The sequence below is a fragment of the Bufo gargarizans genome, chromosome 5, assembly GCF_014858855.1.
Source record: "Bufo gargarizans isolate SCDJY-AF-19 chromosome 5, ASM1485885v1, whole genome shotgun sequence".
Lineage (NCBI taxonomy): Eukaryota > Metazoa > Chordata > Amphibia > Anura > Bufonidae > Bufo > Bufo gargarizans.
The window spans coordinates 440878183-440905900 of NC_058084.1; the positions used below are offsets into that span (position 1 = coordinate 440878183).

The 27718-nt window shown below is 43.7% G+C and overlaps 1 protein-coding gene across 1 annotated transcript in view; it reads right to left on the reverse strand.

The window, feature by feature from the left end:
* LOC122939501 (nebulette-like) overlaps positions 1-27718 on the reverse strand; it is a 64589-nt gene that overhangs the window by 33861 nt on the left and 3010 nt on the right. Inside the window, exons 2-4 of the mRNA XM_044295570.1 lie at positions 27305-27419; positions 5836-6064; positions 5681-5752 (exon numbers count right to left, since the gene is read on the reverse strand). Coding sequence (XP_044151505.1) covers positions 5681-5752; positions 5836-5892 — 129 coding nt within the window. The 5' untranslated portion in view covers positions 5893-6064; positions 27305-27419. The remainder of the gene's footprint in view (positions 1-5680; positions 5753-5835; positions 6065-27304; positions 27420-27718) is intronic.

Here is a 27718-nt window from a genome sequence, read left to right on the forward strand (position 1 = left end):
GGTTTGGGGTGGCCCCAAAGATACGCTGGGTCCCCCCAAGGTGTCACCACGTGGTGCTGCTCTCCGAAAGGGATGGTAAGGCGTGGTGCACCCCAATGGGAAATAAGTCCAGAGAGTCAGGGTCTGCAGTAACCAGGGTGCTTCTTCACTGGAGGGATTTAGGTACAAAACAATACAGGTGAGGTATCAGGCTTCTCCAGACTTCTCCCTGGCAGGGGAAGGGTTTGATGCTGAGGAACGCCTGAGCTAGCTGTCCCTCTCTCTCTTCAGAAGGCTGGTACCCAAGACCAAGGCTGGTGATCTAGGGTCTGTGGCAGAGTATCCCCGTCTCAGCGTCTTCTTCTGGTCACTCAGTAGTCTGGCAGTCTCTCCTCTTCCAAGCACTGCTCCCTAACTGCAGCACACTAGGGGCTCCGACTGCTCTCCTAAGGCTGCTTTCACACTAGCGCTTTTACTGGATCCGGCAGGGTTCAGCAAAAACGCTTCCATTACTGATAATACAACCATCTGCATCCATTATGATCGGATCCGGTTGTATTATCTGTAACATACCCAAAATGGACCCGTCATGAACTCCACTGAAAGTCAATGGGGGACGGATCCGTTTTCTATTGTGTCAGAGAAAACGTATCCGTCCCCATTTACTTGCATTGTGGGTCATGACGGATCCGTCTTGCTCTGCATCCTAGGATGGATGCTGCGGTTTGCTCTGCGGAATGAGAACGGAACGGAAGAGCATTCCATTCTGGTCAGTTCAGTTTTGTCCCCATTGACAATGAATGGGGACAAAACGGAAGCGTTTTTTTTCCGGTATTGAGACCCTAAGACGGATCTCAATACCGGAAAACTAAAGCGCTAGTGTGAAAGTAGCCTTCTATACAGTTTCTGCTAGATTAGAACCTTCTAGTGGGAGGGGTGGAGCGGAGAAACTCAGCACAAACAGATACATTGTTTCAGCTCCCGCCTGGTATAGACTTACATTAGAGCTTCAATGATGCTCAATGGTAACAGCACAGCAGGTTTTCCAGACAAAATCAAGTTTCCAGACATAACAACAGAGCTAAGGCTACTTTCACACTAGCGTCTTTACTGGATCCGGCAGGGTCCAGCAAAAACACTTCTGTTACTGATAATACAACCGTCTGCATCCGTTATGAACGGATTCGGTTGTATTATCTCTAACATTGCCAAGACGGATCCGTCATGATCATCATTGAAAGTCAATGGGGGACGGATCCGTTTTCTATTGTGTCAGAGAAAAAGTATCTGTCCCCATTGACTTGCATTGGGGGTAATGCCGGATCCGTCTTGCTCCGCATCCCAGGACGGAAAGCAAACTGCAACATGTTGCGGTTTGCGCTCCGGTATGGGAACGCAACTATACAGAACGGAATGCATTTTGGAGCATTCCGTTTCGTTCAGTTTTGTCCCCATTGACAATGAATAGGGGCAAAACTAAAGCATTTTTTTCTGGTATTGAGCCCCTATGACGGAACTCAATACCGGAAAACTTAAACGCTAGTGTGGAAGTACTCTAAAACCAGACATTTAAAAGGTCAGGCTGTCTGCTTTTTGGTGGTAAACAAGTCTGGGTTTTTCCCTCCAAAACATGGTCTTCTGGATTCTGTCACCTCCCCTAAGCCAAAAAACGATTTTAAAGCAGCCATGAAGCACAGCTTACCTGGATTAGGCTGTGCTCTTTTATCTTGAAATCCGTCCAGCAGTTACTGCAAAAAACGACTTTGATTGATATGTAAATGTGTCCTGAAGGTGCCCAGAGGGGCGTTTTTTTCTTCTTAGAGAGCCCAGTACCGCCCCTCTTTCAGTGCCCAGCCCGCCTTCCTTGTACTGTCTAACCGCCGCCTCCAGCCTGCCACAGCCTCTCCTCCCTCCCCCTCCCTCACGCCGAACGAACTCTCGCACAGGCGCAGTACCCACTGAGGGCTGCGCCTGTGCGATCAGCAGGAGACTGAGGGCGGGAGCTTCATCTTCGTCACTGGGCATGCGCCGAGCCCAGTGACGTCCGATGTTCGCTCTTTCCCTCAGTCAGCCTGGTAGGAAGCGCAGAGGATTGCCGATCGGCTGCTGCACCCTGCGCTTTCTCCAGTCTGCCTGCCACAGTGAAGACGGCCAGCGATTTCTTTCCCCACCCTCCCTTCAGGAAAGAAATAAGTATTTGTTGGGGCAAATTAGGTATTATTATATTAAGTAAAGCTGTATTGTATTTAGCCGATCGGCAATCCTCTGCGCTTCCTACCAGGCTGACTGAGGGAAAGAGCGAACATCGGACGTCACTGGGCTCGGCGCATGCCCAGTGACGAGGATGAAGCTCCTGCCCTCAGTCTCCTGCTGATCGCACAGGCGCAGCCCTCAGTGGGTACTGCGCCTGTGCAAGAGTTCGTTCGGCGTGAGGGAGGGGGAGGAGAGGGAGGAGAGGCTGTGGCAGGCTGGAGGCGGCGGTTAGACAGTGCAAGGAAGGCGGGCTGGGCACTGAAAGAGGGGCGGTACTGGGCTCTCTAAGAAGAAAAAAACGCCCCTCTGGGCACCTTCAGGACACATTTCCTTATCAATCAAAGTCGTTTTTTGCAGTAACTGCTGGACGGATTTCAAGATAGAACAGCACAGCCTAATCCAGGTAAGCTGTGCTGCATGGCTGCTTTAAAATCGTTTTTTGGCTTAGGGGAGGTGACAGAATCCCTTTAAACCCTATGGCAGCTGTGGAAAATTACCAGCTTCTCAATCAAAGTCCTAACAATCTCTCAATATTCATTAACCCTTTCCACAGAGCCATGTAAATACAGTGATAATGAACAGGATATATATCACAACATATATATATATAATGCAGTTACACACTATTAAACAGTGCAAGTTAACCCTTTTATGTGAAATAAAGTAAGAAGTTTTAACTTTGCATAGGGGAAAAAGGCAAGTGTCCAAAAATGTCCAAATGTCAAAGTACTCCCTGCTCCAGGGCACTACACATGTATCATCATATCCGCAGATCCCAGCCAGGTCAACGGTGAATTACGTTTTTCCAGTTCCTTAATCCTTGCTACAAAGATGAGTAAATACACCAAACGGCGCATTACATGGCTACCGTATAAAGGCTTACACAGCCGCATTGTTACACTGAGCTTTTAATTACAGAAGTTGCATTATGCTAATAGCAGTGGAGAAGCGATTCCCCGCTGGCGTTTACAGCGCTCTGCCATATAGAATTTCATTTGACACAGAAGTAAAAAGAGAAATCTAAGGTTACAAAGTACTTTAGATGCTCTTCCCATATGCTGGCTGCTTGTCAAGGCTTTATACATTCTCCGAGAAGAAATGCAGCTTGACCTTGAAGGTACAGACTTATGGGTTATAGCTCTAGATAAGCTTTTCAATAAAATATAGCAGCATTTTATTTTTTTTGCTGCATTTTTTAGGTTTTTTTTATGCCGGTGTTACATTAAAGGGGTCATCCCACAAAAAATATTCTAGTTTTCTAACCAGCACCTGGATCTGAATTCTTTTGTAATTGCATGTAATTAAAAATAGAACTATTCAATAAAATGTATCTGTATAGCGCCACCCGCTGTTTGTTTCTTATCTAAGTTCTCTGTCCTGCTCACAAGCTCAGTTCCAGCCTTCAACTGCCACCAGCAGCAACAAAAGGACACATCCCCTGAGAAAGGACACGACCCCCAAGATGACAGCTTGAAATGAATCTAGCAGCACAATTGGAGCAATGAATGGGGAGATCTCTGGATCCATGTGAGGTCCAGGGCAGGTTCTAGGTTTGCTAGAAAGAGGTTGTTGTGTACTAGATTATGTATGATTTTCATTTTTTACATTACAAATGGGACAACCAATTTAACGTCTATAGTGCATATTAGGGCTCATGCACACGAACGTATTTTTTTTCCATGTCCGTTTTTTGCGGACTGTATGTGGAACCATTCATTTCAAAGGGTCCGCAAAAAAAACTGAAGGTATTCTGTGTGCATTCCTTTTCCGTATGTCCGTACTTCCGTTCCGGATAAAAATAGAACATGCCCTGTATTTGTAATTGCCCGCATTACAGACAAGGATAGTACGGTTCTATTAGGGAAAAGGACGACTGCTACATGCTGTGGTTTGTGTCCGGACAATTCTCTGTCTGCCGGAACAGCATGCCGGAGTTTTACCCCGGAGGTGTGAAATTATCCTAAAGGTTAAACTCTGTACTCATAGGGCTTGTCCCACCATTACAACCAATATTATATCAAATAATCATGGGATTTCATATAAAGTCTGCAATGTACAGAAAGTTAAAAATGATGTATTGTTTGCTTAATATAGACCTTACAAATCTGAAATGGCGCCCCCTATGTTTAGGACTAGTTTAAAGGGTTGGGTGCACATCCTAATAATCTATCTCAGGGCAGTTCTTTTGTACATGTGTGAAGTTCTCTGTTTGGACAAAAGGCAGAGGATCTGCATTGTGCCATTATCTATAGAAGGAAGGTGGTCGTGAACCTGAAGGCCCGTTTACAAAGGCTGACCGTCGGGGCAATTATCAGGAAAGAACATTCCTAGGAATGCTCTTTCCTGATAATTGTCCAGTGCGAAATTTCTGTCGATCATCGGTAGGCTCAATCATTGGGTGAAGCATTGCTGATTCATCGTTCCTCGGCAGTAGATTGTCCTGTATTAACAGGACTGCCCAGAAACTAATGATACTCTATGGGGACAATCGATCACAGGAGGGATCTTTAGTCCCCATACAGAGTAAATGCAGCTCTCACTTCCTCTGACAAGCAGGCAATGATCAGGAACAAATGGTCCATTCCTAATAATTGCCTGCAGTGTTGATCTGTGTAAAGAGGCCTTGTGAAAAACAGTGGAGGATGTAAAAAGGCACTTACAGTTAAAGGGATTGTCCCATGACAAATATTCTACATTTTTCAATCCAACACCTGGATCTGAATACTTTAGTAATTGCATGTAATTAAAAATTTAGTACAGCCAGTGAATTATTCACTGAAATCTACCTGTATGACGCCACCTGCTGTTGGCTCTTTTTCTCATTTCTCTGTCCTGCTCACTGAGGTGGAAGCACATGCTCCGTTTCATCCTTCAACTGCCACTAACGGCAGTAGAAAGGAGAAAGTGGGCGCCCCCTAAGCTCCCAGCTTGAAATAATCTCTTGATCCATGTGAGGTACAGGGTAAGTTTGTGAGAAAGGAAAATTCCTCAATTAATAATGGTTGACCACTTTCTACAATGACTTTTTGATAGATTAGTTATGTAGGGGTACTCCACTGGTGGTTTTCAGTTCTTCTGCAGCCCCACCACTGAATTTTTTTTTAGCATTATATGGTGTCCATTGAAATAAATGGGCTGTCAGGGTGATAAATGGACATAACTGGTCCTCCAGAAGAGACACTCTTCGTAATTGCTCTTTTTACTCTGGTTAATTGATGGTGGCCTCGAACGAGGGATCCCCCAACATTAACCAGGTTACCCTGATATGGTAACCTGGTTTTCTTAAACCTTTTGACCCCCTCAGGTGCCAGTTCTACTTTGACACCTTCTATAGCTACACCCTGGTCTTGACAGGAGCAGCAGAGTGGATGTTCATCCTAAATCTCAACATGGCCACACAGGGGGCAAACACACCAGGCACAAGAGACAGGAAAGCCCATTCACTTACATCACTGATATATTCGGTGCATTTTTTGGCAAATTCAACACTTCTGTCTTCCAACACAGGATTAGGGAAAACCTGAAATCAAATAAGGCGATTTAGTTCACCGATAGATATAAAGCACTAAACTAAACCCAAGAGACACTAGGGGAGAGATTTACCTTTTCCTCCTCGTCACTGTCATCCACTGCAGAGTCAATGATAATGGGAATTTTCATCTTGACGGATGGTGAAGAAACGAATCTGAACCAGCAGCACAACAAAATCCAAGTCTGTGTCTTGTGAAATGAGGCAATGAACTGGACTACAGATGATGTCTCCTTAGCTGTGCAACGCTTATCACCGGCTCACCCGTATATGGTTCTCCATGCCCCTTATCTGAGAGTTTTCCTGATAGAGAGAGAAGAATAGCTCAAGTGGCCGTCACTTACAATGTAGCCAGACTCTGATAATATATATTTAGATGGTTGACTGCAGTGCATTTCATGCCACAAGGACCTCAATAACCCTCCCCCACCCCCTCAATTACATAAACAGTCCAGTTCATTATGGAGGTTGGGTGCATTTTTTGCAAAATAAAATTAGTGTGTGCAAATTTTGCAGTCCATTAAAAAACAAAGCCGTGACTTCACTCACATTACATTTTCTATTTATTCATTTATTTATTTTTGGAAAATAAAATCTATAAAAAGTCAATTATATGAATATGGGGTTCTAAGGGTGGGTTCACATCATGTTTTTCCCACTTTGCGGTTTTTGTCCGGCTGCCTGTGGCCATGTTTGTCATGCTGGGGCCAGGCCGAACTTCCGGCAGCACACGTCTGCAAGCGTTAGTACGGAGCCAGCAGACTGTTCCCGTGCTGGACGAGCCTAACGCTAGTATGAAAGATGCCTAACGTGTACGGGGACTTGGGGACAGGCTGAATAGACAGGCTGCGGTCGTTTGCCTATTGGAAACCGATTTCACTGAAGAGGCTGCAATGCGGACTAAAGGTCCATTCACACATCCATATGTGTTTTGTGGATCCGCAAAACACGGACACCGGCAATGCTCGTTCCGCATTTTGCGGACCGCACATCGCTGGCACTCTCATAGAAAATGCCTTTTCTTGTCCGCAATATACAGACATCATACAGTCATCCTGTCTTTGGATGCCTCCAAGGCTTTCGACAGGGTGGAGTGGAAATTTCTATGGAAGGTGTTGGAAAGGATGGGATTTGGTATAAGGATCATTAGTATGGTTAGGCTTTTGTATAATTCTCCTATTGCGAAACTGAATCTTAATGGAAGTCTTACCCCGAGATTTAGGTTGACAGGAGGTACTCGTCAAGGTTGACCACTCTCTCCGTTACTGTTCGATATTTATATCGAGTCTCTGGCACTCAGGGTTAGGCAAGATACAGGGATTGAGGGTTTTGGAGTATTGGGATTAGAGGATCGGATATCGCTATATGCGGACGAGGTCCTATTTTTTATAAATTGTACTAATATAATGCTCCAAAGAATTATTCGTATAGTTGACTCTTTTGGGGAAGTTCCAGGTCTGGACATTAATTGGTCAAAGACTACTCTCACGTTATTGGATAACTTTGAGTATCGGAGCGAGAGCCTTTGACTATGTTAAAGGTGGTTGATTCATTTGAATATTTGGGTATGTTGATATCCCCTAGGGTTGAAGATTTTACTAAACTTAATTTGACTCCATTGATGACGAAACTGAGATAAAAAATTACGATATGGCTTTGATTACCTTTGACTAGATCTTTGGACTATTTCTTTGGTTAAGATTGTGATTTCATCTCAACTTCTCTATATCCTTAGGAATTCACCAATTTGGATTGAAGACAAGTTCTTCAAACTTATTGAGAGGCTGATTAATGACCTTTCTGGGGAAGAAAACGAGTAAGGTTAAAGCTGGATCATTTTTATAAGCCGCTTGAGCAGGGAGGGTTGAATCTTCCTTACTTTAAGGGTTACTTTCTGGCTGGGCTATTATGGTTATACGGAAGAGTCCGCTGTGTAAGATCTTGGTGGAACGTTCTCCATTTGATAATATTTTTACTCTGCTGGATTCGGGGAGATTAATTAATGTTGAACATGAATTTAGAGCGACAGGAAAGCTATTCTCTAGATCCTGGACTATTATTAGAAGCTGGATGGGGATAAAGGGTTCTCTTTTGTGCACTCCTCTTTGGCATAATTTTTACCTACAGGATGTTCATAAATTATTTGGGGATAGGTTTTGGGAGAAAAGTAATTTTATTTATGTTTCACAGGTGTTCAGGAACGGTGAGGTACTTGACTTTTCTGATCTATCGCGCACAGGTAACTTAGGTAATTTAAGTTGGTTTAGGTATTTTCAGATACGCTCAGCACTATCTACCGTAAAAGAAGTCTACTTGTTGGAGATAGACACTTCTTCACAATTGAACGTTTTGATAGAGACCTCAGGCCAGAAGGGCAAGATCTCTCAACTATATAAATTATTAGTTGGGTCATTATTTGACAAGGTCGATTCCCCAGGTCAGGAGGCTTGGGGAATTGACTATCCAAGGGTCACGTCACAGGAATGGGGAAATATTTACGCTTATTTAAGATTAGTATCACATAATGGAAATCACATTTTGGTACAGTTTAATATTTTACACAGAGTGTATATCACACCGATTTGGCTTAATAAATGTGGATTAAGAGAATCTACTAAATGCCCACGGTGTGATGAACAGCGGGCAGATTTCTTACACATGCTTTGGTTATGTCCGGATCTTAAAGCTTATTGGGGTTCAATTCAGAATTTTATCAGCCAAAAAGTGAGGGTAGTAATTCTGTTTAACCTGAATGTTGGATATTGAGTAACTTAACCAGGGTAAATTGCCATAAGGATAAAAAGATTCTTTTGATTAGTATTATGTTTCTAGCCAGACTGTTGATCGTTCAAGTTTGGAGCTCACAAAATATTCCTAAGCTTAATGAATGGTTGCAATTGGTCAATAAAGTTAAGATATGAGGTGGTCTTATATAAACAAAAAAATTCTGAGGCTAAATGGTCCAAGTTATAAGGACCACCTCATATGGTACCACCTTATATAAGACCACCTCATATGGTAGTTCGTTTCTATGTCTCTCCCCCCTCCCTCCACGTAAAAAAAAAAGAGACGCATCGCAAGAGAGGGGGGTAGGTTTGGGTTGTCCGGGATGGGAAAGGGAAGGAAAAAAGGAAAATAAGGAATAAGAAATACGATGTCACTGATTAAATATGTATTTGTTTTAGGGTTTCTTAAATAAAATAAAAATAAAAAAAGAAGCCCAATGTGTACAAAAAAACATATAAGTTAGACTACTTTCACACCTGCGTTTAGGTGCGGATCAGTCTGGTATCTGCACAGACGGATCCGCACCTATAATGCAAACGCTTAGATCCGTTCAGAACGGATCCGTTTGCATTACCATGATAATGCAAACGGATCCGTTTTGACTTACATTGAAAGTCAATGGGGGACGGATCCGTTTGAAAATTGAGCCATATTGTGTCAACTTCAAACGGATCCGTCCCTATTGACTTACATTGTAAGTCTAGACGGATCCGTTTGGCTCCGCACGGCCAGGCGGACACGAAAACGCTGCAAGCAGCGTTCGGGTGTCCGCCTGCTGAGCGGAGCGGAGGACAAACGGTGCCAGACTGAGGCATTCTGAGCGGATCCGCGTCCACTCAGAATGCATTAGGGCTGGACGGATGCGTTCAGGGCCGCTTGTGAGAGCCTTCAAACGGAACTCACAAGCGGACACCCGAACGCTAGTGTGAATGTAGCCTTAAACGGATGCCTCAGACTGATTCCATGCTGGGGCATGCCTTCACCATAGAGTTCTATTGTAAAAAAAAAAAGTTACCGGATTCTGCAGGATACAAGAACGTGGTGTGCTGCATTTTTGTATCTTTTTTTCTTCTTCTAACGTATACGTCAAACGGAGGCATAAAACGTGATGTGAACCCACCCTAAACCACACATCTCCATGGGTTTACCGACTATAATAAATTTTCCCCGCCCAGTGACACTCCCGGTCACCCACTATACAGAGTACTACAACACAGCCCCAGAGGGCAATGCATGGAGGCTCCTCGGTGCAAAACAGTACAGCCTCCACGTGCTGCAGTACAGGCTCTGTCAGATGCACAGGGACATCCTCTCATTGAAGCAATGACGATTGTATATCAGTAATCTAAAGATATGAACCGGCTTTCCTTTTTATGCAGATAAAGGTTTGCTGGCACCGAATGAGAACACTTGCTCAGAGGCAGCAAACCTGTACCTAATCCTGCTCTCATACAGCGGTAGCCAGGCTAGATAATGCTATGTGAGCTGAATACATCTGTAGTACCCTAGACCTGGGTCTACTACAATGTTGTATATAGTTTTGTACTGTTTTATATTACATGGTTATGTATTTTGTATTGCATCATTTGGCCGTATCTACCGTACGGTTGGCAATGGTCGTCAGGAACAGGGCTAACCACCCGGTTCCTCCCCTCTTGGTAGGAGTGGGCTGTTCCTGCTTCCATCCAGGGGGGGGGAGTTCATGTTGAGGAAGAAGGAAGCACACGTCTGAGCTCCTGCTCCTAAAGAGGACTCTCCAAACTGAGTTACAGTTATACTTCACCCCTTTAAGCAGATGTTGTCACCTCTCCCGATGTCTCTTTTAGCAACTCCCTATCTAATAACAATTCTGTAACATCTTCTCATGACTCTATGTTTTGCCATTCCTTTATTATGCCTTCAAGAAATTATGATTTCCATGAAGGTCCACATGAGAGTTACCAGTTGGGGTTGTCCCTGCACAGTCTGACACTATCTAATTACTGCTGCCAGTGTCAGACTGTGCAGGGACACAAGGGCCAGGTGAAGCGCTGACACGCGAAACGGCCGTCGCCGAAGTTCACTCACTGCCTGTATGTAAGTCCGTCCCATGCCACATCCTATTTGTACTTGGCTTTTGTATCCAGTCACTGATGTACTCAGCTTTATATGTATCCAGCTTGTCGATGTATTCAGCGACCAATTTTGGAGGAGTAAAAAAGCCTGTTGCCGCCTGAATATTTTCCTATCCTTTTAAATTACTATGCCGGGACATAGTACCCCCCCCCCCCCCCCCTAATCTCTAAAGGGGTGATCTGGGTCTGTAAAATGAAAGGCCTATTTTAATTTTACAGTCCCAGATAACCATTTTAAGCACAATGGCTTCATTTATTGTACATGATTTGTGTTACAATCAGTCTACTCTGTATACATAACACAATGAACAGCTACACTGGATAACGCAGCTATTTCCATTTTAGCCTGGCACCCGAACATAATGCATGCTCCAGCACAGCATCAACGTTTCATATCCATAACTGTCATTAATACAGAATCTTACATTGAAAGAATGTATCTTGCTGCATACTAATTCCAGAGGCGAGCCATGAACATAGAGAACTCCTGGGAGCTTGAGGGGCGCATCTATAGGGGAAGCGGCTGCTACGGGACTCAAACTCAGAAGGGGCTTGCCCGAGTGTTGGACTGAAAGATTATATTGGGCCCCCTCAACAGTATTATACAATGACAGTATATACAGTCACATGACATATAGTATATATGAGTAGGGAACAGGTGGAGAGCTATCTTGATTAGCTGCAGGAGTCAGGGTTGATGGGGGGGGGTTGTTGCTGTGGGGCCCAGTCGGTTCTAGTTAAAGATGCTGCCCACTATGGCCAAATCCTTTTTAGTTCGGAGGATCCTGCAGAGGTCATCTGTAATGTGTGTGGGGTACTCAGCAGCAAGTGTGCAATTACCCTGCAGCGCCCCCTCAGGAGACTGGAGCATCACATGTTTCCATTGAAATCATCATCAGACTGTCAGTGTAACGTACGGATGTGCCGGGTCCTCCAAAACTGTACGATATTCTCTGTAGCGTCTCTCCACTCTCTAACTGAATACCTTCTAGGTCTCCAGCATCTGAGATGTGTGTTATGCTTTCTGCAGTTATAACACAGACCTTTATAATATGCACTAGTAGCTGCTGCAGAACCTCTTTAAAAAAAAAAAAAAAAGGGAGCAATGCAAGTCAGTGTAAGCTATTCACACAGGAAAAGGAACTGCTTGAAAAAAGTGATCCGTGGCAGATTGCTTGCAGGGTCAGACCAGAGGACGCTCTGGTGGTCCCGGACTGTTTCGGCAGAGAGCAGCCTGACGGCAGGGGTGAACCAGCAATGAGGCCAGGTGAGGCGATCGCACCAGGTAGGGGCAAGAGGGGGGCAGCGGAAGGGCAATGGGCAGTGAGTTCATTGTGGCAAAGGAATTAGGTTAACCACTTCCTGACCGCCCATAGGATATAAACGTCCTATGGGCGGTTGTTTATCTCTACTTGGACGTTCTAAAACGTCCATTCAGAGATCGCAGCTGCCGAGTAAGGGGCCAGCTGTCAGTGACAGCAGGGCAACCCAGAGAGAAGGTAGGGACAGTTCCCAGGTGTACCTGTCTTCTAGATCGCTGTATACACAGTGCTCAATGCGCTCGCTGTCCCGGACCGGTGGTCATGTGACTGCCGGGGCCGTGAGAGGGCAGGAGCTGTCGGGTCTTTCACAGACCTCGATCAGCCCTGCACTGAGGCTGTACAGCGCTGTATAGTGAAGTTAAATGTCCCCCAGAGGTCTTGTATGACCTTATGGGGGACGCAAAATGCAAAAAAAAAAAAAATAAATAAAAATAAAGGAGTTTCAAAAAAAATAAAAAAGGTTTCACGTGTTAAAAAAAAATCCCCAATTAAGTAATAAAAAAAGTGTTAAAACTAGAAAAATATTAAATAAAATAGACATATTTGGTATTGCCACGTCAGTGACGGCCGGCTCTATAAATATATCACATGATCCACCCCGTTTGATAAACACCATTAAAAAAAAAAAGTGTAAAAAAAAGCTGTTTTTGTCACCTTACATCACAAAAAGTGATAAAAAGGCGTATGTCTCACAAAATGATACTTATAAAACAGTCACCTCATCTGGCAAAAAATGAGCCCCTACATAAGAAAATCGCAAAAAAAATAAAAACTGTGCTAAAGCAACAAATTTTTTGGTCAGCTTGCCCCATAAAGTGTAATAATGAATTATCAAAAAATCATATGTGCCCAAAAATGGTATCAATAAAAACCATCAACTCTTCCTGCAAAAAACAAGTCCCTGCACAAGACGATTGGCAGAAAAATAAAAAAATATGGCATTCAGAAAATGGAAACCCAAAAACAATTATTTTTCAAAAATTCTTTATTATGTAAAACTGAAACAAAGAAAGTAGACATATTTAATATCATTGCGTCCGTAACAACCTGCTCTATACAAATAGCACATAATCTTCCCTGTCAGATGAATATTGTAAAAAATGTAAAAAAAATGCCAAAACAGCAATTTTTTAATTACCTTGCCTCACAAAAAACGTAATATAGAGCAATTAAAAATCATATGTACCCCAAAATAATACCAATAAAACTGGCACCTTATCCCCTAGTTTCCAAAATAGGGTCAACTTTTGGAAGTTTCTACTGTAAGGGTGCTTCAGGGGGGCTACAAATGGGACATGTCATCTGAAAACCAGTTCAGCAAAATCTGCCTTCCAAAAACAATCCTTTTCTTCTGTGCCCTGCCGTGTGCCCTTACACCAGTTTACAACCACATGTGGGGTGTTTCTGTAAACCGCAGAATCAGGGTAATAAATATTAAGTTTTGTTTGGCTGTTAACCCTCGAAGAAAAAAATTGATTAAAATGGAAAATTGAGTGAAATTTAAAAATTTTATTTAAATTTTCCTTTAATTCTTGTGGAACACCTAAAGGGTTACCAAAGTTTGTAAAATCAGTTTTAAGTAACTTGAGGGGTGTAGTTTCTACAATGGGGTCATTTATGGGGGGTTTCTACTTGTGTAAGCCCCACAACGTGACTTCAGACCTGGGTTTTTGAAATTTTCTTAAAAATTTTAGGAATTGCTTCTAAAATTCTAAGCCTTCTAAAATCTTAAAAAAATAAAATTACATTTACAAAATGATGCCAACATAAAGTAGACATATGGGGAATGTTAAGTAATGAATATTTTATGAAGTATTACTTTCTGCTTTAAAAGCAAAGAAATTGAAATTTTGAAAATTGCTAATTTTTCTAAATTTTGGCTAAATTTGGGATTTTTTCATAAATAAAAGGTGAAATATAGTGACTCAAATTTATGACTATCATGGAGTACAATGTGTCACGAGAAAACAATCTCAGAATGGCTTGGATAAATAAAAGTGTTCCAAAGCTATTGACACAAAGTGACACATGTCAAATTTGCTAAATTAGGCCTGGTCAGGAAGGGGGCAAATGGTCTGGCCTGGAAATGGTTAAGAAATTTGCATGGGGGACTAGGTTCATCCCTGCCTGCTGGATTTTGCTGGATCCGGCAATGCCGGATTCTCTAGTTCAACGCCAGATGCCCATTGACTGTAATGAGGTCCTGCGATGATCCAGCCACTTTCCATATAACGTTTTTTTTAGTCCAGCCAACAGCCTGCGTTTGTGCTGGATCAGGCAGCCGGATGTGCTTGACGGAGATGTGAACGAGGCCTTATAGTTATGAACTTCTCGGAAAAGTATTTGATCGGGCATGAAACCAAACCTGAATGATGATCTAAACTTCAGCGGCACGCTCAGAGATAAGCCTGGTATGGCACACATCACAGGGCTCGCTCAGATGAAGCACGGTCTGCAGAAAACAGAGCACTTGAGCAATGAATTCCTCATTCTCTGTGCAGCCAGCAGTTCAGAGCAAGTTAATATTTAATATGGAAAATAATCTTCCTGCTTAGACAGAACATTTTGAGAAAATCAGCTTAAAGCCGTAGTCTGTATGTATTCACATAAATCTGTCTTTATTGGAATCTCACGGTGCTTAAAGGGGTAGTCTACAAAACAGTGCCACGCTTGTCTGAGTTACATTTAATTAAAATTAGGAAAATTTGGAGTAGGCGGTATTAAACATACATGGGAAGAATCTATCATAGCTTTTGGTGTCAGTTTTAAGTCTGTCTTTGCTTTCTGAGATTGCCCGAAATGTATGAAATGACTCACAGTAATAATATATTTGGCGCAAGGGCAATGTGGTGTATACCTATGTCTGTAAAAGTACAGCAGGGGGTTGCATGGCGTGGAGATGCAACTTTTTTGCGACTTTTTAAAATGTCACACATTATAAATAATTCTTAAAGGTCTTCTAATCTGAAATTCTGACCTACTTTTTACTCCACTTCTAAAAGCAGCGAGGCTCACCAAATGTGGCAAAAAATATGCACCAAATGTAGCACACGGGCATAACTTTCGACATTTTTAGGCCACAAAACTGGTTTAGTAGACTTCATAAATGTCCCTCACAATCCCTTAATGTGTAAGCAACCTGTCCAATATTGCAATTAAGTTGCAAATTGATGTTTGAGAATCATTAGGCCTCATTCATACGTCCATGTCGACATCCGTGACAAGGTGGTCAGTGGTTCATCCGTGAATATGTCCATAAAGGATCCATGTTTGGTCCATATGTCTGTTTTTTTGCCGTCTGTGTGTCATCCATATTCCATGGACACTACGGCTTAAAATTTGTTTCTAGAGCATCTTCTACCAATGGTTTGTGAAAACCAAGGACCAAACACGGATGGCATACATGTTGTGTCTGTGATCTTCATGGAACCATAGACTATAATGTGCGTGAGGAATCCGTAATAAAAGATAAAATAGGGCATGCCTCCGTGGTGTCACCAGGGACCCACAGTCTGTGGAAAACCACTGATGTGTGGCTGCGTGAGCAGTCCATAGAAACCAGGGACAGCACACATATGTGATTCACTGACATGTGAAAGAGGCCTTAGGAGGCCATTTTTGTTTCAATAAATGCAGATGGATTATCAGAACAGAGAGCACCAGTTAATGAGTCTTTCAGCTATAACTGGTGAAGATCAAAGTCACATATCCCCTGACTGTCCAGGTTCAGTAAGCAGGGGTGGACTGGGAACTTAGAGGCCCTGGAAAAAAAATCTAAAAATGTTGTAGGTGGGTTCAAGCTGACAGAAAGTGTGGTAACACAAGCAGATGGGGCAAAAACAAGTTGTCAGGGTCAGTAATACCATAATGCAGCACAAAATACCACCTCAGAAGAACTAACTACCACAGTGCCGCATACTATACCTCCCCAGAAGCTGTCCTGTTGTGGTGGCCATCAATAGCTGCCCGTTCTGTCCCCCTCATCCTCCAATTGCCTGTAATATCAAGCTAGCCCTACCTTCAGCATGCTGCCTGGACTTCCTCTAATAATGACCCCTATGGTTCCCCCAGTAGTATGTACCCGGCCATCAGCAGTAAGGAGGGTTTGAGTGTCCCTATGGGGCAATGGCCCACTTGGAAAATTCCCTGTAGGGTCTATGATCAGTGTGCCCCTGTCAGCAGGTCAACCACTTATTTAGGGTACTACTCCAAGTGTCCATACCAATATCCATCATGTTCCAAGATCCAGAAAAAACATTAGGGTCTCATGCGTGATTCGTTATACCAAGTACAGCTCCTCTACTTGGAGCTGACATAACTAACTAGTACAGATAGCTAGTGATAACATCAGTCACTGGAAGACTATTGGTGCCCATGCACATAAGGGTAAAGTCGGCCAAACCAGCCAATTCAGACGAGACCAACCATCTGATCAGTAGATGTTGGGGGAAAGATGCCTCGGTTATGCCATTTTTCATCATGCGGATCCTTTGTTCTCACAGAGGATAAGCAATCACCAGGGTGTCTGGCAGTGGTTTATGGCACTCTCCCCATTGAGAAGATGTGCATTCTTGGCTGACTTGATTGTGAACGTGTATTGGGGGTCAGGAGATAGAGCTTTTGGCCGAACAAATGTTTGTCTGCCAGCTATTGAAGGTGTATGCCCATCCTTAGTCTACTTGGAGACTACCATCAGCTTCAAGAGAAAGGGACAAGCAGGACACTTACAGAGGCAAGTTTGAGGCACTTATGAATGACTATATATATGGAGAATCCTTTAAGCAGTCACTACATATGGAGGATGCTGTGGTTGAAATTGTACAGAGGGGCCATCACCGTTAGGGTATGTTCACACTGTAGATTTTGCCGCAGCATTATTTTTTTTTTCCACTTTGAACACTGCAAACCGGCTCGTAGTTTAACCAAATTAAATGGAGCTTAACAGCAAATGGACAAGTGGTTTTTCTCTGGACTTCGCACCAAGAAGGGACAAGCTTTTAAATCACAGAATCAGAGACAAAATTCTGATGGCTAAAGACGCCATGTGAAAGGACAGTTTTAATTGGATCGCCCAGCAAGGACCTCAAGTTGTAGTAAGCTTTTTCTTATGCGAAAAAGTTGATGGCACAAAAACTTTTTTTCTATAGGAACATTAAAAATTTGTCATGGATTTTATAATTTGTGGGTGAAACCAAGCCATCTCTAGCATCTGTCAGCAGGACCAGCTCTATTAAACCAGCATGTTACTGGCATACAACGTTTTTTGGCCTTTTAAAACCCAGCATTTATGCTGGAAATCGTCCGGATCCCCATTGACTGCAAGTAGAGGATCTGGCAGGCTGCTGTGTGCCGGAACAGCCTGCTGGATCTTCTAACGGAGATGTGAACGAAGCCTTATGATCAGTTTGCATCAGGTCGTGTCACTTCTGTCAGAGATCTGTTATTTTTGACTGAGGAATAGTCCTCCCGTCAAAAATAACTGATCTGTGACGGAAGTGACACGACCTGATGCAAACTGATCATAACTGATGTTCAAAATAACGGATTTATTTTTTTAAGAAGAACGGGAAGCAACGGTGATGTCAACCCGGCCCAACTCTGTTCAGAAGAAATCAGCAGTTTTTTAGCCCCTCGATCACATCAGCAACACTGCTTTCCTCCCTTAGCATCTCTGCCAACTTTCCCTGATGCTGAGATGCTAACTGCGCATGCGCAATTGAAGATTCAACTGTCCATGCATGGTATTACAGGGCCATGCAAGAGGTCAATGAGGATGTCTGGCCCTGTCAGTCAGGTGGAGTGGGGAATGGCTAAGGGTGGCAATCGGAGGAGCTGAATTCCTCTGAGGGGCTAGGTCGTGCCCATCGGTGCACTGAAACCCTAACTTAAACACGACCGTTTTCTCAGGATGGCGGCATGGATTTTAACAAAAAGATATTGTTTTATTTAGCAGGAAGGATCAACCCTACCACATAGTATGCCTGGTTAGGCTAACGTCATACCTGCCGCAAAGCTAATCCGGAAGGATTTTCCAGCACAGAACGGCCTGCCCGAGCAATCTGGATCTGGCACAGCCGGATAGAGCCATGCACTGCCGGACCCCATTGACTATAATTATATCCAGCACAGATAAGGCTGCTCCCCGGCATAAATGCCGAACAAAAATTGCTGCAAGCAGCATTAATACCGGGGAGTGGTGGAATCACCACCAGAACCAATTATAGTCAAGGGGCCCAGCAGACATGCAGCACTATCCAGCTAAGCTGGATCTAGAGATCCCTGGCAGGCCATTCTTTGCCGAAACAGCCTGCCAGATTAGATTTTCCGCGAGTCTCAAAGTAGCCTTAGTGGGGTTTATCCAGCTGACAAGTGCTCTTTAAAAACCATGCAGTTTTAAAGTCCTGCTCACTACTTTGTAACATCTAACTGCTGTCCAAAAATATCAAAAAAGACCAAAACCGACCTAAAACTGGCTAACACACACAGAACCCTACAGCCTAAAATCAGCATAATAAAAAGTCATCCTTCTCTATGGACGAAATAGACATGACACCTTATCCAGGACGGCTGCACAGGCTCCTACATCAAAGCAAGGGCACAGACACATTAGTGCAATACAAACTCCTAAATTAATAACCTCTCTACAAGTATGTGCGGCGAGTTATCCGAAGCTGGCATGCTGGTTTCTGGGTGGAATGAGCACTTGTCCCATGGTAACACCTGCTGGGTTTTTGATTGCCTACAGCAGCCTTAATCTAAACAGCGACTGGAACCAATTTGGAGCTTACATCGTGGAGGTCGTTCCAAGTCAGCAGGTACAGGGCATAACGAGAGTCGGAGACAAACACTGCCAAGAGTGAGGTAACGGTCCTGGCTATAGGTCACATTGCTTCCATTTATGGGGGAGATATAAATAGCTGGTGGTTGGTGAATTAGATTTCAGAAATATGATACAAATAGTAATTACAGTTTTTGATATATATCACAAATCTGAGCAATCCCCAATTAAAGGAACTCTAAACCTAGAAATAGATGCTAAAGGCAACATTTTCTGCATGATCCTAATCAGGGGCGTAACGATCGCGGTCGCAGAGGGTGTGACCGGGCCCGGCCCGCAGCCCTGCAAGTTACCGTGTGCGGAAAAGACCCAGGGTGGCGCTACCCCAACGCGCGTTTCGGCGTGCCTTCGTCAGGGACCCCCTGACGAAGGCACGCCGAAACGCGCGTTGGGGTAGCGCCACCCTGGGTCTTTTCCGCACACGGTAACTTTTTTGGGTGAGCTCCTGTCCTCTGCTAGTCTCCTCCATTCATTTATTCCTTATGAATTCCGGTTTGCAGCATACTTCCATCTTTATCATTTTTCTTTTGTCTGCATACCTGGTCCTTAACCATTGAGGGGATATGCGCTGACAGGTGTCTCACTTGGTACTTTACTGCTTTTGCATTTGTACATGGGTTTGATTATTTATTTTGTATGTGATTCCCATGTCTTACATACACTATGTACCATGCTTTGTGATCCGTGTGCATTTTCTTCCCAGGGTGGCGTTTTTTCTTTTAGTCCTCCGCCCCCTTTTCATCATGTTTATGGCATCGCATTTATCTATCCATTATTTCCATTCATGTCAATTTCTATTTTTAATCATGTCTTAATAAAAGCACATATATATTTTTTGGTATTATGAGCTCCTGTCTGTTTGTTTTCACTATTTAACGCGGAGCTTTTACCGAGCCCTACCCTTTGTGTGTCCCTGTTGTTAGGATTTACATTGGTTCAGACACTGTTCTCCCATTTCCCTACACAGGGACACCCCAGGTCATTTTTTGTTTTTGTTGACTAAATATTTTTGGTGGCGACTTTTTTTTTGGGACATTTTTTATAAAGTTTAACTATACAATTAGACAAAAAAAAGACCAAGGGAAAGGGAAGAAGTGCTGGCATATGTTTTTTATTTTTCCTTTTTGCATTTTCTGTCTAGTGCTCCCTTAAATAAGATTGTGCACTATAAATAACATTATCTTAATGTTCACCATATGCACATTACTACTGTATGTCACAGCTACATTTTGTACAGAACAATAAAAGGCGCCCTTGACTAGACGCCACAGTCTACCGCCTTGTGCCTCGGGTATTTTACACACTGGAGGTATTTTTCATTAGATTCCGCATTACACAGGTATTCTACCCAGAAAATTGTTTATAGAATATAATACAATGGGAGACATTTATTAAAGTGGTGCAGAGAAAAAACTGAGAAACAACCAGATTCCACCTTTCATTTTCTGAAGTAGTGGTGGAATCTGATTTGTTTCAATAGACAACTAAGCCAGTTCTACTTTACACCAGTTTCGATAAATCTCCCCTAATGCCTTACACAGGACCCATACAGTGACACACAGATTTTCTACAAGTCCACAATATGCTTGAATCCACTCTAAGTGACTACATACATGGCTTTGGTTTTCTCAGGGGCGTAGCTAAAGGCTCATGGGCCCTGGTGCAAGAGTTCATTTTGGGCCCCGCTTCACTCAGTGCTTTGTGGCCGGGGGGCAGGGAAGCACATAGCCTTCCTGCTGCCTGAGGCAAAAATTTAAATGGCAACCCCCATGCCAAATTCTTGACCTAAACCCTTCCCTCCAGCCAGAGGTGTAGCTTGACCTTTAAGCACTTTTTATAATACCAGTGTGTTTTGTGGCACAAGGGTCTTTGGCCCCCTCAGGTTCCTGGGCCTGGTAGCGACTGCTACCTCTGCACACCCTATGGCTACTATCCCTGATTACTGCCCTGTGGAGAACCTTCTATAGACACCCCCTTTATGGTTTACCATATAGTGCCCAAATAATGAAATCATACAGTGCTCAAATAACATAAAGCACCCAATGAATGGACAGTAGCTGTGTCCCGTTTAGTTGCCTTTTCATAGCTTTGGGCAAGATGAGTGGGGTAGGGAAAAATTGGGGTTGCCTGGACCACCAAGGCCAGTGACATCTCTTCATTTGATGTACACGATGTGACCACACAGGTAGCACTCACCAATTTTCGATACTCAAACCTCAGATAAAATAAATTAGAAATGTTATGTTAAAACCAAAAAGGAAAAATCCAGGTTGTACCGATCCATAATGCACCATGATATCCATGAATGCCATAAAGCATGGGTAGGCAAACTCCGTCACTCCCAGCGTGCATAATTGCTCTGCTCTTCTCAGAACTCCCTTAGAAATGAATGGAGCATGCTGGGAATTGTAATTTGACAACACCTGGAGTGCCGAAGTTTATGGGTTCTAACTGAAATTCCATGTGGCTCCCATTGTATAGAGACACACATAGGACCTGCTTTATTAAAACAGTCTGACTAGCAACCAATCACATTGTAGCTACTCTGTGCACCCTTGCCGCTTCCTGCATTTTTGCACCATGGGTGGCCCCAAGCCACTCTGTGCACCCTTTCCACTTCATCCATTTTTGCACCATGGGTGGGCCCAAGCCACTATGTGCACCTTTGCCCCTTCCTGCATTTTTGCACCATGGGTGGGCCCAAGCCCCTCTATGCACCCTTGCCCCTTCTACTTCCTCTGCCAGCCCCTCCCTCTCCTTGATTGGCAGGGTCAGGTTCCTGCATAGTCAACTCATCTGGTCTTGTCAATCAAGGAGCAGAAGGAGGAGTTGGCAGAGGAAGCAGGAGAAGCAAGGGTGCACCAAGTGGCTTGAGCCCGCCCTCAGTGCACATAATTGTTCATTTGTATATGGATTAAAATATTTTTTTCTCCAGAAAGAAGCAACGGATCGCCAAGTGAAAGGTACCATTAAATTCAGCTGAGATAGCCCTACAAGACATTGTACCTGGTTTATCAATGAATTTTTTGGTGACAGGTTCCCTTCAATATATTTGACCTGGACTTTACATTCTGAATTGAGGTAAAAGCTAATATTGTTTGTAAATGAGATGTAAAGTATAGATTACGAGCTGGAGAAACCTCGGTTCATGTGGACAAGTGATGAGATTGGTTCTGTTTGTACACGTTTAATAATTCAGCGTGATACATACTTTTCTCCAGGCATACTGGAAAGTTCTCAAAACCAATATGCGATCTTCTAAATATACCGCATGTTAGTAAGCCTAAGGGAAAAGCTGTTCTTCATATCAAGCTTGGCGATAAGTCGAATATCTGCAATTAGCTCATTTCACTATACTTGAACTCGTCAAATTGAAATGTGTTGGAGAATTATCATTTGAAAATGTAATTTTTGGGCATCAGGTTTTTAAATAATTTATCCCGGACATTGTCACTTTACAGAAGACCCGTCCCCTCTCCTGACATGTCTGATTTAGTAACTACTTGAGTTCCCCATGTAATAATTCTGGATCATCTTCTCATGACAATATGATGTGTCATTCCTTTATTATTCCTGCTAGAAGCTATGGATGCAGCAGAGTTAAAGGGGTTGTCTCATCTCAGAGTATGGGGGCATATCGCTAGCATATGCCCCCATTGTCTTATAGGTGCGGGTTCCACCTCTGGGACCTGCACCTATATCGAGAACAGAGCCCCCAGAGTGGTGGCTAGAGGACTCCAGTCCGGCCACCACAAGCACTCTCCCCATTGAAGTGAATAGGAGCACATCCCGCATGGCCGGCCACCGCGCCCATTCACTTCTAAGGGCCCGACTGAAATAGCCGAGCCAGTGCGTCCTATGGCGGCCGCATAGAAAATAAATGGAGGGCGGCTGTGCATGTGCAGCGCGTCCTCCACCACTTTCGGGGCTCCGTTCTCGCTAAAGGTGCAGGATAAGACAATGAGGTCATATCCTAGCGATATGCCGCCATTTTCTGAGATGAGACAACCCCTTTAACAGTCACACTTGTTGAGTTATCACATCTAGTTAACGCGTTATCACTGTGAGTGGTAACTCTGCTGCATCTGTACAAGGTTCCATTCAAACGTCCGCAAGTGTTTTGTGGAACGTAAATTGCGGATTTGCAAAACACGGACACCGACCATGTGTGTTCCAAATTTTGCGGACCGCACATGGACGGCCCTGTGATAGAAATGCCTTTTGTTGTCCGTGGCTGCGGACAAGAATAGGACATGCTCTATCTTTTTTGCAGGACCGCGGAACGGAACTACGGTGTGCTGTCCGCATCTTGAATTTAATGGGTCTGCACCCGTTCCGCAAAATTGCGGAAAGGATGCGGACCCATTCATACGAACTAAATGAATTACTAGCAGTTTGCAGCGAAGGTCCAGCTTGGTGTTACAAGTTGGGGGTGTGTCCCAGCACAGTCTGACACTATCCAATCAGTGTTGCCAGTGTGCAGGGACACACCCCCAACTGGTATCACCCATCTGGACCCTCACTGCAAACTGCTAGCAATTCATTCATAACTTCTAGCAGGAATAATACAGGATAAAGTCATAAGAATAGATTCTCCAGAATTGTTGTCACATGGGGGATGCAAGTAGTTACTAAAACAGACATGTCAGGAGAGGGGGCAGCTATTCCTTAAAAGGGTTATGTGCCACCTGTCGTAGGCTGCCATCTGTGGGGAAATCCTTCAGTAAGTGTTTAGTTCCACAGCAGCGCCACCACAGGGGAATCAATGAATTACAGAATTGGAGTTGGAATCTATATTTTGTGTGAGCTTGTTGGTTCCTCAAAGGTAAATGATCCTCTCTGTAGCCACTTTCCTGTCTGGTTGCATGAATTTTAAACCTCCTTCTATTATGTTATAGTTGGATAAAAGGTTATTTGGAAATGGGTTTTCCAAACCGGACAATTTACTGTCTAATGTAGAAGATTCATTTTTATATAATCCATTCTGAGTTAATGGGGGAAGGGGGGGTCCTGATGTTCTGAATCCTCAACTCTTGGCAAACGAGGAGAGTGGTTTCAAATGGTGGAGGGTATTTATGAAGACTAGCGTTCCCATACTCCAGTCTTGATGCCGTGTGTGCTGGAGTGAGGTGCACCTAATTTATTAAAAGGCAGGTGCCCTCGGTGTGCCAGAAACTCAGATCTATGGCATAGACTTGAGCTATAGCTTACATCAGTTTCTCAGGCAAGTTTATAGTAAATCAGGAGGGTGTGTGACAGGCTCCGCCTATTCCATTAGGCCACATCCCCTTTCTCACCCCTTGGCAAGAAGCTGAAAAAGTCTCAAATATGACATTGCAACTTTTTAATCACTGTGTAATACTTAATTTCCCCTGTGGTGGCGCTCTAGGGGAATTAAACACTTCCAGCTGGATTCCCTCTCAACCAGTGGGGTACCTACCATGGAAGCAGACCACGCGACTGCTAAAGAGGATCGAGGACCAGGTGCTGAACTGCTTCCCTGTTCTCGACATAGATTCACTGCATTTTCTGGCAGTCACCACTAGGGGGAGCTAAGTGCAAAGATTATTTTGCATTCTATGGCAATTGTGAAAAAAACTACTGACTGAGCTCCCCCTAGTGGTGGCTGCTGGCAGCTATATCATAATGTATTGTGTGAAGGGAAGCAGAACATGTATTCATGTTTTTATTTGTCTGGTGTAAATGCATTGTGAAATATGGTGTTCAGAATAAGCGCCGCCATATTTATAAAGCACCTGTTCCACTTTTTCTGACACAGAAGTCAGTTAAAATCTGTGAATTGGAGGACGCCTCTTTATTCCATTTATTTTTATTATCTAAAGTGTATTATTGCATTTGATTATAAAGACTGTATATCTGTCAAAATGTTGGGAGTCGCACCTTGTGTTCTGCATTGCCTGAGAGTGCAAAAAAAAAAAAATGGGGGTTAGAGTACTTTCGCACTAGCATTTTTCTTTTCCGGCACTGAGTTCCGTCATAGGGGCTCAATACCGGAAAAGAACTGATCAGTTTTATCCTAATGCATTCTGAATGAGAAAAATCCGTTCAGGATGCATCAGGATGTCTTCAGTTCAGTCACTGAACAGCGTTTTAGACAGAGGAAATACCGCAGCATGCTGCGGAATTATCTCTGTCCAAAATTCCGGATCAGTTGCCTGAATGCCGGCATTAATTTACATTGAAATGCATTAGTGTCGGATCCGGCATTAAAAATACCGCAATGAGCAGACCGGTAAAAATGTAAAAAATATATATAATGGATCCATTTCTCCGGATGACATCCGGAGAGATGGATCCGTTCTTGCAATGCATTTGTAAGACGGATCCGTATCCGTCTACAAATGCTGTCGGTTTGCATGCAGATTGCCGGACGGAACTGCTTGCCGGATCACTCTGCTGCAAGTGTGAAAGTAGATTTTGTATAAAATTATTTGTGCCTGTCCGCCAATGGTAAGACGATCTCTTTAGGACAGGAAACTAATGCTAAATACTACCTCCACCTGGCAGGTTCCTGCACTCATGAATTTAATGGAAGCCATTGTGGCACCAAAAGAGATATAATATAGTGTGGGCTCAGCATGCATGTGGGGTGGGGCTGTGTATACCCCTGAGCTGAACATAGCGGGTCCAGAGTGACAACCTGTGATCAGTATATGGTCAAGGGACCCTTTTAACAAGCAGAGATCGCTCAAAACAGTTGAGCATGGTTTCTTAATACAGTGAGGTAGGGAGCAGTTGCAGTGGCTGCTGAAATAGTTAGTTTGGGAGAAGCGACGACACTGCCAAAGTAATGTTTTTTCTCCTGCTTCTGTCACAAATGGAGCTCCTTACATACATATGTATAGAACCAGTATTGAAATCACTATCAGCACCCCCTTGTGGTGTCTGTTTGAATGGAAGCAGCGCATCGGGACCTCAAATTGTACTGGAAAGAAGAGCTCCAACCAATTTTAATCAAATTAATCAGCACAGAATTTTGGCTGTATTTAGATTAAATAAAAATCCCAAGGTCCCAATCCCACCCCGTTCCGTTGTGCAGTTAGCGGGAGCTTGAATTGAGCGGCGGTCAAGCATGCATCAAGCCAATGTCTAACAGAAACTGGTGAGCATTGTACTCAGCAGTCTCCATCAAGTCCCAAAAACATTGAATGGAGCGGCACCACGCATGCTTGACCATCATTCCATTCAATGTTCCCCTCACTACTGTTGTGCAGTGAAGTGAAGAGGGATGGAGTGATTGGGACCTCCGCTTTAGTGATCTTTGGGGCCCCTCAAAAAATCAGACATTTATAACCAATCCTGTTTATCGGTGATGTAAGACAACTGTGAGAAAACCCCTTATCATCCTAAACTATCAGGAGCTCTACCACACGTTAGACCACCAGGGATTTAGTCATTAACCCATAACCACCTTAGTGCACCAAATATATTACTGCTGACCCCTTCACCACCCTTGACTACCTGAGGTAGTAAGCCCTAAACCACTTTAGACCATTGGGATTATTGCCAAGAATCACTATCCCCAAACCATGTAAAAACCCTATGACGTCATACATGTGTAGAAGATTAGTGAGCATGATGGTGCAATCAGTGATGTATTTAGAACTGACTAGGCTCAACTGGTATTGAGTAATACCAGTGCTAGGACTAGGAGCACCATACTCGCCACATTCTGGGCCCTGAAAGTAGATCCATTTGTCCTCCTACTGGACCCCTTCCTAAATTTTGGCCCTGTAGCACACGCTTACTCTGCTTCCATAGTGGCTACACCCCTGGGTGCAATGTTTTAAAATTACAAAAGGACGGAGCCACCTGTACATCCCCTCTCCCTATGACTTACTAGGGAACATGAACATCAAGGATCTCTCATCTTCTTGAGTCACAACACTTCTGCCACTCTGTTGGACTTCATACCGTCATGTATTTACATGATTGCCCATGTATTTGAATGGGTGCCATGTAGTAGCAGATGAATGGGTGGCCTCGCCAAGCTTTCTAATCTATTTCACATGTTTTATCTAGAAGGCAGGATTCTCGCTAGATGTCCAGAAGTGCACAGCTATTATTCCTTCATGCAGTTCAAAGGCATCCCCCTCTTTATACGTTGTATAGACGATGGGTACACTTTAAGACTAAATGGTTTTCAAATAAAGTGTCATCATTGTGATTGTAATGATGGTACTTTGGCACACCGCTGCTTTCCGTCATTTCCATCTTATCCACCACTGCAACAAGAGAAACATACAAAGTGCAAATGACACAATTGAAGCCTTTCAAATCCGCTGTTTGCCAGATTGAGAAAATAAGACACCGCATCTTAAAATTCAACAGAGCCACTGGGAGTGCATGAAGGCCATTCCCAGTACAATAGGCCCATTTAGCTCCTGAGAGTTTGCTTTCAACGACAGCATTCCCCTGGAAACCATCAACTTATTTTCTCAAGTAGATCTCATTTCCTTACCTCGTAAACTTTGCCAGGTGTCCCTTTTGAGTATGTCCATATCACAGGAGGAAGGGGACAATTATTTCCTTTCAGTCCTTGCCTTTCCACTTATAGCTGCTTTCTGATGTCTCTTCTAGAACAAGAAGATGAAGAAGAAGGGGTTGTAATAAAGACAAAGCTACTGGAAGGTGGAACCAGTCAGTCAGTGCCAAAACCAATCCTGCCCTGGGAGAGCATGGAGTTTTCTACTTGGTACCTTTTATCATTACTGTAAATGACCAAGATTTCCTGCATCTGTGTCAGGAACTATTCCAGATCTCATCAGGATCCAGCTCAATTGTAGTCAAAGCCTTTGCTGTTCCTTGCACATTATCTCCCTGACAGTACACTAGCTAGAATACAGTGTAACTATCTGGTTTCTGCACATTCTGC